This window comes from Pangasianodon hypophthalmus, chromosome 16 (assembly GCF_027358585.1).
Source record: "Pangasianodon hypophthalmus isolate fPanHyp1 chromosome 16, fPanHyp1.pri, whole genome shotgun sequence".
Classification (NCBI taxonomy): Eukaryota; Metazoa; Chordata; class Actinopteri; order Siluriformes; family Pangasiidae; genus Pangasianodon; species Pangasianodon hypophthalmus.
In genome coordinates this window covers 23298695-23310901 of record NC_069725.1, presented here as the reverse complement: position 1 = coordinate 23310901, position 12207 = coordinate 23298695, and the positions used below count along the sequence as shown (strand labels likewise).

Here is a 12207-nt window from a genome sequence, read left to right as displayed (position 1 = left end):
CATCTTCGGTTATAGACCCAGGAATGCAAAATGTATGGTACCATGCTGGCAGCTTGGAACCAGGATAGGATCTGGTAGGAAGAATGGAAGAATGGAAAGAAATGTGATTGGTTCAAAGTTTCCAGGATGGAAATGATCTCTGACCATGGCAGTGAGAGCGCCGCATACTAGCCGCTGGTCGACCAGGGAACCTCAGGATTTGGATCTACTATCGTCCCAAAATAAGGTGACTTCTTTTGAAAAGACTTGCTGCACTGCTGTAGTAGTGTTGGTCTAAAGCGGCTTGGGCGTCACAAGAGAGTGTGGATAGAAGTTAGAGAACCAGATCTGCTTGGTTCTCTAGTCCCAAGGGTGGAAAGGAGTTGAGGGATAGAGAGGATAGAAAGTGCATGGTAGGTGTATGGAACCAATGGATGAAAAAGGATCTAGTTGGTTTAGAGCCAGAGCTTGGTTCCAGTTTCCAGGATGGCATGGTTCTTGTTGGTTCAGGGCCCAGGATTGGAAATTATCATATTCGATCCTGGAACCAGGATGGAAAGGACTGTTGGATTGGGTCTGGGCTTGAAGATTTGTTTGGTTTTGGAAACCAGGATTCAAAGAAATGGCATGGTTGTTTCCAAAACCCAGGATTATTGTTGGTTTTAGGAACCAGGGTGGAAAAGACCTGGTTAGTTTTGGACCTGATGTTGAGAAGAATGGACACGGACAAAGAAAAGAAACCAGCACACCATGCTGGCCTCGCTCAAACGTGTATCTCTCGCACCCATGAATTGCCCTGAGAGAAAACCGCAGCTTGCAGAGATGCACGAAAAGCCTAGCGTAATTGCAGATGCTATGGTTCCCACCAGGCCACTTGAGGAAGACATGGATGGGGCATCAGTTTCGTGTTGTTCAAAAGACATCATCAGCAATGGGATTAACGGATTGAAGAAGGAGCATTATGGTGAGCGCAAGAATAGAAAAAAGGTGTGTGTTCAGGCATGAAGGTAGAAAAAATCCAACTGCTTCCAGCTACAAGGTTGAAAACCACGGGCAGTGATATGATTCGGCTTGTTCATCAGAATTTCCATTCCCAGAGATAGCAGTCCATCATGAAGTGTCTGTCACCAATCAGATTTGGTTTTATTATCCAGGCAAGCTTCCACTCACAGTGTATTTGACCTTGCAGTTGCTCTCATTAGTAGAGGCTCCGTAACGAGCAGAAATTAGGATAAAAATAACTGGAAGGAGTATAAACGAGTGAACAGTGCCAGGGATGGTGGGAACAGAAGGAAGAGTGAGGCTTGCTGCTTAACAAAACTCATATTAACACACCACTCCTGCATAATCCTTTATCTCTATTAAGGTCATTTTGTTTTTTCTCTTTAACTCGCTCTCTCTGACATCATTTCAGCTAATGGCCTCTCTGCCTGTTGCCACGGTGACCTGGAGCTCGAGGAGGATGTTTCTTTATTTCTCCTCACTCTTGCTGCATCCTTTACTCTCTTCCTCCTATTTCTTTTTACCAGAGCAGTGTTCAGGAAATCCATACCTACCTCCTTCCCTTTTACACACAATCTCCACTTTCTCTTTCGTAGTCACATACACACACGCGTACACTTTCTACCACCTTATTATGTAGTGTATTTGTTTTCTGGTGCCGTCCTAAACTCCTCCGTTCCTCTTTTTCGCTCCTATGCTAGACCTGAGAGAAAATCAGATTGCTGAATAAGCACTTCCTGTTCCTGCTTGCTAATTCCCATCACCCCTTTGCTTCCTGTTGAGATTAGGCTGCCTAATCGATGTGTTAAGTGTGTAAAGGATGTAAGGAGGTGACAGTCACCAAGCTGTGTGCTGTCGTGAGCTTTCCTTGCTTGTACACTCAAACCAAACGAGCCAAAGAGCTCGATACACATGCTTTAGGATCGATTTGTGCTAATCAGAAAGGAAAATCAGCTTTCCGGCTCACCATCATAATTCTTTATCACTTTGCAGAGTTTTCTCAGCTTTTAGTTTCCTGGGTTAGTGTTGAGTTCTTCAACACATCGATTCTGACCTCATGACGGCTTGTTAATGAGCTGCCGAGTTGAGTTCTGTTGTAGGACCAAAAAGCTAACGTTTACCAACCTCTGTGTAACAAGTGTCATTGCAAGGATCGTTTTTTTCATATGCAAAACCTTCTGGTGTTAAACTGACACTGTACAGGAAGTTGATGGTGTTTAGCCGTACTGACTGTACGTTAAAAGTTAATGAACCAGAGTCATATGTTTTAACAGCACACACCACACACTGTAGCCTCAGAGCCTCATTAGACTTTGAGAATCTGGACTCTTACCACTCACACACGCTAATGAAGACCGATTCACACTGTTTGCCTCTTATCTGAATATCCTTTAGCCTTAAAACTCCTAGCACCCCGAACACACCGTGCTAATTGTTTAGTGTCTTAAAGAATTACACCTGGTATTGACTTCGATGTGTTCTGCATTATCGACCCTATAATAACCCACTTGGCCTAATGTGTGTGTGTGTGAGGAAACACGAATTAGCTTTGACTCTCTAAAATGAGTGTTGAAAGTTTGGAGTAGTGGGAATTAACCTGAGAGAAAAGAAAAGAAAAAAGAGAAAAACACAGACATTTTCAGACTTTTTTGTTGGGTTGATTTCGTGTTAATGTTCAATGAATGTTTATGTTTGATTAAAAAAAAAATCACTCATAAACACCTATAAAACATTTGATAGTGTTGTGGTTACTTCTCCTGTTCCACCAGAGCATGTGTGCTCCATCCTGGGGTCCATGTTGAGGAACCTGAAGGGGCAGCAGAGGAGCCGCCTGCTCAGCAAGTTCACCGAGAACGACTGTGAGAAGGTCAGTGACTTTTATTAACCCTGCATTGTTGATTAAACTTCAAGCAAAGTTAAATACACCTTTAATACAGAGTTTTAGGGATTTGATGGAACAGTTATTTGATATTTTCCTTATTTAGTGCATAAATAATGTAATAAAAAAATACATTAACTTAATTATAATGCCCATTTGTTAGAGTATTTACGGTAGGTGTGATACTCCAGCAGTTACGGTAAAAAAAAAAGCTCATTGTAAAGTGAATTACAAGGCTTTAGCATTAAAATTGGCTCTGAACTGACTTCTTAATAAAGAACTACGGCAACACTAATAACAAATACTAAAGTTCAAGTTATAAAGCTTGAAGTACAGTTTTAGATATACTACAAATATCATGTAAATTAAAAATGTTGCATCATTAGCACAGCTTATACAATAAAGCAACAAGCGCGCGTGTGTGTGTGTGTGTGTGCCCGTGTGTGTGTCGCTTCATGTAAGTTAAATTCTGGAAATTAATTATTTAATAACACAAAGTATTAACACATTTAAGAATTTAATTCTGTAATTTTAAATAAGCTAATGCTTTAAACTAAACTACAGATAATTAATGCATCTTATGCTCGCGCACACACACACACACACACACACACACACACACACTCTCTCACAGACAAACACAGGCATAGACACACACATTAACACACATATGCACCGTACACACATGCACACTGAAAGACGTGTGTGTGTGTGTGTGTGTGTATAGAAAATATGTCCCTTCTTTTCCTTCTTTTCTGAAGGTGGACAGACTGATGGAGCTGCATTTTAAGTACCTGGAGGCCGTTCAGCTCGCAGACAGGCGGATTGATGGAGAGAAGCACGTAAGAACACACACACACACACACACACACACACACACACACACACACACACACACACACACACACCCTCATTGGCTCTCTAACCCTTTGCCTGACCTTGCTGAGCTCTTATCTGTGCTGATAGGTCTGATCAGAGTGATGCGGACGTTGTGAATCAGAGACGATGGTGTCAGTAAGATTTTGTATCGCTCAGGAACGTTACCATCACGTTAGCTTTCCTTCCTACCTTTTCTCTATCACATAGTTCGCACGCACGCATGCACGCACGACAGGGTGTCGTGTCTGTTTTTCGGAAATTTCATCATCATTGTGAAAAGGGCATGGTGGCCCTGATGTGAGAGAGAGAGATTACAGAGGAGGAAAAGCAGAAGATGGGGGAAAACAAGAAAGGAAACAAAACAATGAAAAAAAAAATGAACAGAATGACTCTTATTCTACAATGTACAAGCAGTTCAGATCATAAAATTAGCCATATGTAAATATCTTTGCCGTTGCTGATAGATTAAACCTTTCGTTTTTGTTTGTTTGTCAGATTCACTTTTAGAGTCAGATTCAGAATAACCATTAGATTCATGTTTAGGGTCACAGATAGATTCAGATTTATTTTTTTTCTTTCTTTTCTTCCTCCCTCCCTCCCTCCCTTCACACAGAATCCTTTGCATTAGAGCAGCCTGCACACCACAAGTGAAATTACATGGCATCTTCATCATTTCCTTGCGTGTTTTATGTAATTTTGGACAGCATGCGTCTGTAGGCAAAATGCTGATGGATTAATTTTATGCTCGGAGAGAAAGAAAGAAACGCCGCACTATTACGTTTCCCAACCGTGGCATTAAACACGTGCTTTTCCCTCCACAAAGTGACTGAATCTCACTCCCAGTTTCCCCTCAGGCCCCTCTCTAGCACTTTCCTTATTCTTCCTGTAATGAGTGTGAAGACTGTAAGTCTGTGTGTGTGTGTCTGTGTGTGTCTGTGTGTGTCTGTGTGTGTGTGTCTGTGTGTGTGTGTGCGCGCGCGCGTACTCCCTAGGGTTTGCCACTCATAACTGTCATGTGACTATTTTGATCCCAGCAGCCCATTAAAAGCTTGAGTGAAGATCTTTTTTTTTTTTTTCCTTTTCCCTGTTGAACTCGACTCTTGGTCTCCTGAGAAGAAAATAATGAAGTTTTTTTTCCTTTCTTTCACTCCCTGTCTCAGATTTCTACAGATGTGACTTTATCTGAATCAGAATATTGCTGGAATAACACCATGCGTGTTTAATGCGTCTGAACGCTGTTGAATTCCCTAGTCTGATCAGAAGGTGTTGATTAATTCTCTACAGCAGCAGCTCTGGCAGTAGTGCAGCTGCAAATCACAGGTTTATATTAATGCACTCGTTCTAATGTCTTATAGTTTCTAACATTTTTGCTTATCATTATAATGTCTGTTTTTCCCTCTTGAGATACTTGAGAGAAAAAAATCAGAGACTGGTTAGAAGTGTGAGAAAAATCTCACAGAAGTATTTAGTCTCTTAAGTGATGAGTACAGATACGTGTTCTCAATCTGAGCAAGAATGAGGTTAAAAAAAAAGTTGGTTTTGATTTCAGGTTTGTGTCTTAGAGTACTTCCTGTTTTCAAAATTGCGAGAATCATCTAAGCTCCTGGAGTGGCAGTCTAAAGGGAATGCAACAGCTGGAGTTTGTGCATGCTGTAATTGCAGCGATTGACATCGGCCTCCCTCCTGGGAACACCAAACTTTCCAGGCAGAAATAGTGTGTGTATGTGTGTGTATATGTGTGTGTGTGTGTGTGTGTGTGTGTGTGTGTGTGTGTGAGGGAGAACTGCTGGAGCATGGCGTCGCAAACAAGGTGCACACATGCTGACGAACACAAAGAGATGACGCTCAGCGCAGCGGGATACACAGCAGAGTGTTTCAGTCTGTCTGCTTTACTGCAATAAACACTTTCTGTGTATTGTGTAATGGAAATATGGCCATGATGTGGACTGCGCCGCACCATCAAAGAGGCTCGTGGTGGGATTTTTTTCACATGTCCTACTAATACATCGCCACTAGTGCTGAAAGAAATGAATAAAATCGCAGCCCGGCATTCACACCGGCAGAGATGCAATGCGACAAAGTGGCCAGAGGGCAATTATTTTCAATTTACTATGACAGGAGGCTAAGCGCTACAACATAATAATATTGCTTTGCATGAACTTGTTTGATGACAAATGCAAAGTAAAAAAAAAAGGCATTTCAAATATGCAAAAAAGATATTCTGAACAGTATATAATTTATTATTTTTATCCATATTTTATTTATATTTAATATTTTCACTTTTATTAATGTCAATGTTAGTGTGTGCCATTTCTGTTCCCTTTCCGAGTTAAGCCGTTCATATCGTTCAAATCGTACACTCCATATCGAGCTGTTAAAGGAAACTAATCAACGACATGGTGGTGAGATGAAGGAGTTACTGGAGTTACCACCATGAAGAGCATTATGTTTCATTACTTGTCATGTTACTGAGAAACTCCTCTGTCCTGAAGATATCAAGAGAATAACTTGGTTACCTCTGACTGACCTCTGACAAAGTGCTGACACTGGAGACTCCTTCCATAAATGTTAAATAAACGTCTCCTTCACCAGATCAGTACACATTTTACAAACATTTTTCTGTGTTAAATAACAACACGTTTCTTTAAATCTGTGCATTAGTATGTTTCGAGTGTCCGGCCTTCAGGTCCATGTGAATGAGCTGTTACTATAGAAACGATAAGGTATTAAACCTGTGATTTGCAGCTGCGCTTCTGTCAGAGCCACTCGGATTCAAGATTGGGGTTTAACAAGGCCTAAACATTTTGATTGCCGTATCTTCATAACCTCAAAAAGCAATTAGCGGTCGCGACACTCAAAAGACTCAACCTGAAGGAGACTTGTTGATGTGTTCTTACACGCCATCAGTGCAGCTGTGTAATTTACATTAGCTGGACGTCAGGCAGGAGAGTGGAGCTGCTTTCAGCTGGTTAACACGGCCGGGTGGTTTTGCGCATATAGCTGCTTTGCTTCGGTCTCGAAAATCCCTGCAAACTTTCTAATGGTGATGAATTTGAGTTTAGAGAGTATTGACAGTGCTCAGGTATTGACGCGTGGACTAAGTGCTTAAGATTGATGACTATTGGTGCCGGAGTGTGTATGAGTGATGGAGTCACTCCGTACCATTAAGTCCCAAACTGACTGATTTACACACTGATCAGTAGTGACTCCACTGAATGTTAAAAGTCTCATTGCTTTGTGCATTTCTGCCGTGTGTGTGTGTGTGTGTGTGTGGGTGTGTTTGCAGGACATGGTGCGGCGGGGCGAAATCCTGGATGACACTATGGAGGACGAGTTTTACCTGCGACGTTTAGACGCTGGTCTTTTCGTCCTGCAGCTGATCTGTTACATCATGGTGGAGATCAGCAGTGCAGGAATTCCACAGGTACACACAAATCAGAAAAAAGAAAAATTAATTTTGGGATCAGAGCATGTCTTAGAGAGTGTTAGAGAAATTACAGCATACATTCTAGCGCATTATTATAAACCTGCATACTAGCGCATTATTATAAACCTGCATACTAGCGCATTATTATAAACCTGCATACTGGCGCTTTAATATACACCTGCGTACTAGCGCATTAATATACACCCGCATGCTAGCGCATTAATATACACCCGCATGCTAGCGCATTAATATACACCCGCATGCTAGCGCATTAATATACACCCGCATGCTAGCGCATTAATATACACCCGCATACTAGCGCATTAATATACACCCGCATACTAGCGCATTAATATACACCCGCATGCTAGCGCATTAATATACACCCGCATGCTAGCGCATTAATATACACCCGCATGCTAGCGCATTAATATACACCCGCATGCTAGCGCATTAATATACACCTGCATGCTAGTTCATTAATATACACCTGCATACTGGCGCTTTAATATACACCTGCATGCTAGCGCATTAATATACACCTGCATACTAGCGCATTAATATACACCCGCATGCTAGCGCATTAATATACACCTGCATACTGGCGCTTTAATATACACCCGCATGCTGGCGCATTAATATACACCTGCATACTAGCGCTTTAATATACACCCGCATGCTAGCGCATTAATATACACCCGCATGCTAGCGCATTAATATACACCTGCATGCTAGTTCATTAATATACACCCGCATACTGGCGCTTTAATATACACCTGCATGCTAGCGCATTAATATACACCTGCATACTAGCGCTTTAATATACACCCGCATGCTAGCGCATTAATATACACCCGCATGCTAGCGCATTAATATACACCTGCATGCTAGTTCATTAATATACACCCGCATACTGGCGCTTTAATATACACCTGCATGCTAGCGCATTAATATACACCTGCATACTAGCGCATTAATATACACCCGCATGCTAGTGCATTAATATACACCTGCATACTGGCGCATTAATATACACCTGCATACTAGCGCTTTAATATACACCCGCATGCTAGCGCATTAATATACACCCGCATGCTAGCGCATTAATATACACCTGCATACTGGCGCTTTAATATACACCTGCATGCTAGCGCATTAATATACACCTGCATGCTAGCGCATTAATATACACCTGCATACTAGCGCATTAATATACACCTGCATGCTAGCGCGTTAATATACACCTGCATACTGGCGCTTTAATATACACCTGCATGCTAGCGCATTAATATACACCTGCATGCTAGCGCATTAATATACACCCGCATGCTAGCGCATTAATATACACCTGCATGCTAGCGCATTAATGTACACCCGCATGCTAGTGCATTAATGTACACCTGCATACTAGCGCTTTAATATACACCCGCATACTGGCGCTTTAATATACACCCGCATGCTAGCGCATTAATATACACCCGCATGCTAGTGCATTAATGTACACCTGCATGCTAGCGCATTAATATACACCCGCATGCTAGCGCATTAATATACACCCGCATGCTAGCGCATTAATATACACCCGCATGCTAGCGCATTAATATACACCTGCATGCTAGCGCATTAATATACACCTGCATGCTAGCGCGTTAATATACACCTGCATACTGGCGCTTTAATATACACCTGCATGCTAGCGCATTAATATACACCCGCATACTAGCGCTTTAATATACACCTGCATGCTGGCGCTTTAATATACACCTGCATGCTAGCGCATTAATATACACCCGCATACTAGCGCTTTAATATACACCCGCATACTAGCGCTTTAATATACACCTGCATGCTGGCGCTTTAATATACACCCGCGTACTAGCGCTTTAATATACACCTGCATGCTGGCGCTTTAATATACACCTGCATGCTGGCACTTTAATATAAACGTGTGACTTGCAGCTGTTCTACTGTCAGAGCTGCTGCTATAGAAGATTAATAAGCACCATCTGACCAATCAGAATCAGAATTCAAGAGCACTCTGCTATAATTTAAGTGCCTGTCTTTCTTATAATTCTGTGCATGCTTCATTATTATTGTCACAGCTGCAGCAGAGAGTACATCAAATCCTGAACCTGAGGGGTGGATCGGTTAAGACGGTGCGGCACATCATGAGAGGTGAGCTAGTGACAATCACCGCTCACAATCATCTGTAGACAGTTCACCAATTTTAAGCCTTGAATTCCATTCCTGATCCGCCAGTCACTGTATTAGCGTTGATTCCTGGGACAGTGTCGGTACATGCTGCATGTTTGGATTCTCCTCATTCACGTCAAAGCGTCCCAGCTGGTCATGCTTCAGCATGAATTGTTGCGAATAATCAGCCCACTAAACACAATGGCGAGCGTGCCATTTGAAGTAATTAAGCCCCCCATTTGAGCGCGTGTCCTCAGAAGCCCTGCTCTTTTTCCAGCGAGTGCGCTCAGTCAGGCTGCTCATAAATGATTAATGAGACCACAAAGCTCACATCTGTATGTTTGACTCCAAAATGGCTGGCAGAGAAGACCAGCAAAATGTCCCGCCTTCACTTGTTCGTTCATGCCGCTCACACTGAGCGAGAATTTAGAGGTGGCAGAAATATGGTTTTACGAATCTGAGCTGCTTTATTAGCATAAACTCCAAACACCTTTGAAGTGAACTGCATGACAGTGTCCAATTCATTAACAAAAAATACCCCACCGGCATTTTTTATTTTAGGCCAACCTGTAACCGCAGACCAACTGTTTTCCTATTCAGTTGCATACATTAAATGAGACAGCGATTAATTTTTCTCGTCGTTTTTGCTTATGTTGTTCTACGTTTATATATAAACGCTGGCCTGAACAGCATGGTACAGCCTTCAGATATCTGGTGTTTCCAGGTGAGTGCCTGAATACTTGTTGTCACAATAATATTTATGCTTCAAAATTACTTTCCAGAATTTTACATTAATTTTAAGCAAAAAAAAAAGTCTGGTGGTAATTAATTTTTTTATGCTAGATTATTGAGATGTTGTGATTCCAACATCATAATGTTTGTTACAGCCCATACTGTACTAAAGGCTGATTGCAGCCCATTTTGGACCATATTCTGGTCTCAGTCTGTTATGGACCATAGGCTGGGTTCAGCCCATTTTGGACTGTATTCTGTCCCCAGCCCAGTTTGTGCTATAAGCTTTTGTCCGCCCATTTGAACCATAGGTCTGACCCTTTTTTGGACCGTAGGATGGGTTCAGCCTGTTCTGGACTGTAGGCTGGTCTCAGTCTTCTGGGTGGAGGTCCATGTGGTGTTTTCACACCAGTCAAATCAACTGGGAATCATGGCTGTCAACTTTCAACACTGGAATAGATAGTAACTTTCAATATTACCACTTCACGGTGCATCTTCAACTTTCCTTGTCATCAAAAGCCAACAAATGAGAGATGAATTAAAAAAAAAAAAAAAAAAAAGATCATCGTCCTTGAGCTCAGAATTCAAACATTTCATTTTGACACTGGCCATTAGTGCTTGAAGCCATGCTACATTAAAACATGTCCTTTGCAAATGCTTTCATTTTCTTGGTACCTTTTAACATTCCAGATCTACCAATATTATGTAAGGTACAATTTTCATAAAACTGTCAAGAACTTTTAATAAAAACCTTTCAATAAATGCAAAAGGCATCTCTTTTTCCTCCCTTTCTTTTGGAGAGCAGCTTGTGTGTGGGAGGCTCGCTGTGGAATCGCTGCCACCTCTGTGATAAATTGAAATTTTCTGCTGTGGGTTTGTAGCAGCTGTGGCCTTGAGCAGGCCTGTGGAGAGAAAGCACTGCCAGGACCACACAGCACAGAGGTACCATAGAGCAGCAGCACTGCTGGCACTTCGCCCTCGCTGTCGAGTTAAGAGTAGCAGTGGGGTGCATTTTAGTCAACGGCATACTTCAACCAAAAGTGCTACCAGTGAAAGGAAGTCATTAAAGGGCAATTAGCTTTGCGCTGATTTGGTCAGTCTGAAAGGAAACAGGGTCGTAGTGGAATTTCTTATTTATATGTGTTCATTTGGCTGACATTTTTACCTAAAGTGATGTGCAAGCAAGGTGGAATGCAATCCAGGGATATAGCCAAGTAATTGAGGGTTAAGAACCTTGCTGAAGGTTCACTGATTTTCTGTCAGTCCTGAGATTTGAACTTTCTGATCTCTAGCACAAAAAAGCCACTGAAGTTCCTGGTTCTGGGAAAATGTCGAGAAGAAGGAATATGTCAAGGCAGCTGGTTTAGTGTCAAATTCTTGAAGATTATTGAAGTTTGTTTCACTAGTTCAAGATTAACACACATTCTAATATTTTCAGTTACTCGTACTGGAATTTCCATTTGGCCTGGAATACTGAAAGCCCTCACAGGTATAGTTTTCCTTTGGGGACTGGATACACTCTTAAGAGTTCTTGGGTTGTCTCTGTAGGGGAGCCTTTAAAGGGTCTATGTAGAAGAACAACAGAAAAGGTTCCAAGTACAGCCCTTTTTGGAAGTTAATAACCTTTAATTATCCAATGAACACCTAAAGAACTCATGAAGAACCCCTTTTTTCCCCTAAAAGAGTAGGGAGATGCTTCTGAGACTGGTCCTTGTGGCCTGTCAGATGGTTCATGTTTTTGCCCTCCTGTCACAATTTTTTGTGCTGTAGATGTAGGGTTGTGTAAAGTGTTTTAGGAGCTGGCAGAAAGTAAAAATGTGGACTGTCTGAGACCCTACAGTCTGGTTTGGAAGACGTTGGTATAAGGGAACCTGGGCCTAGATATTTCTGTGATGGTATCTTCTTCAGGTTACATTTGACAGCTCCATTCAGAGGATACATTAGAGAGTTCCACAGAAAGGCTTGGTATCAAAGTTCCATTTGATGGATCCATTTGACAGTTCAGTAACAAGATTACGTTTGACAGTTCCATACTAAGGTCCAAACTGATGGTTCCATGCAAAGGTTCCTTTGAACAGTTATATACCAAAGTTCTATTCAATGGTTCCTTATCAAG

The 12207-nt window shown here is 41.8% G+C and overlaps 1 protein-coding gene across 1 annotated transcript in view; it reads left to right on the top strand.

Moving 5' to 3' along the window:
- Nucleotides 1-12207, top strand: part of ctnnbl1 (catenin, beta like 1) — a 34869-nt gene that overhangs the window by 18389 nt on the left and 4273 nt on the right. Inside the window, exons 12-15 of the mRNA XM_053240845.1 lie at nucleotides 2751-2848; nucleotides 3622-3702; nucleotides 7026-7163; nucleotides 9269-9341. Of these exons, the coding sequence (XP_053096820.1) occupies nucleotides 2751-2848; nucleotides 3622-3702; nucleotides 7026-7163; nucleotides 9269-9341 (390 nt within the window). The remainder of the gene's footprint in view (nucleotides 1-2750; nucleotides 2849-3621; nucleotides 3703-7025; nucleotides 7164-9268; nucleotides 9342-12207) is intronic.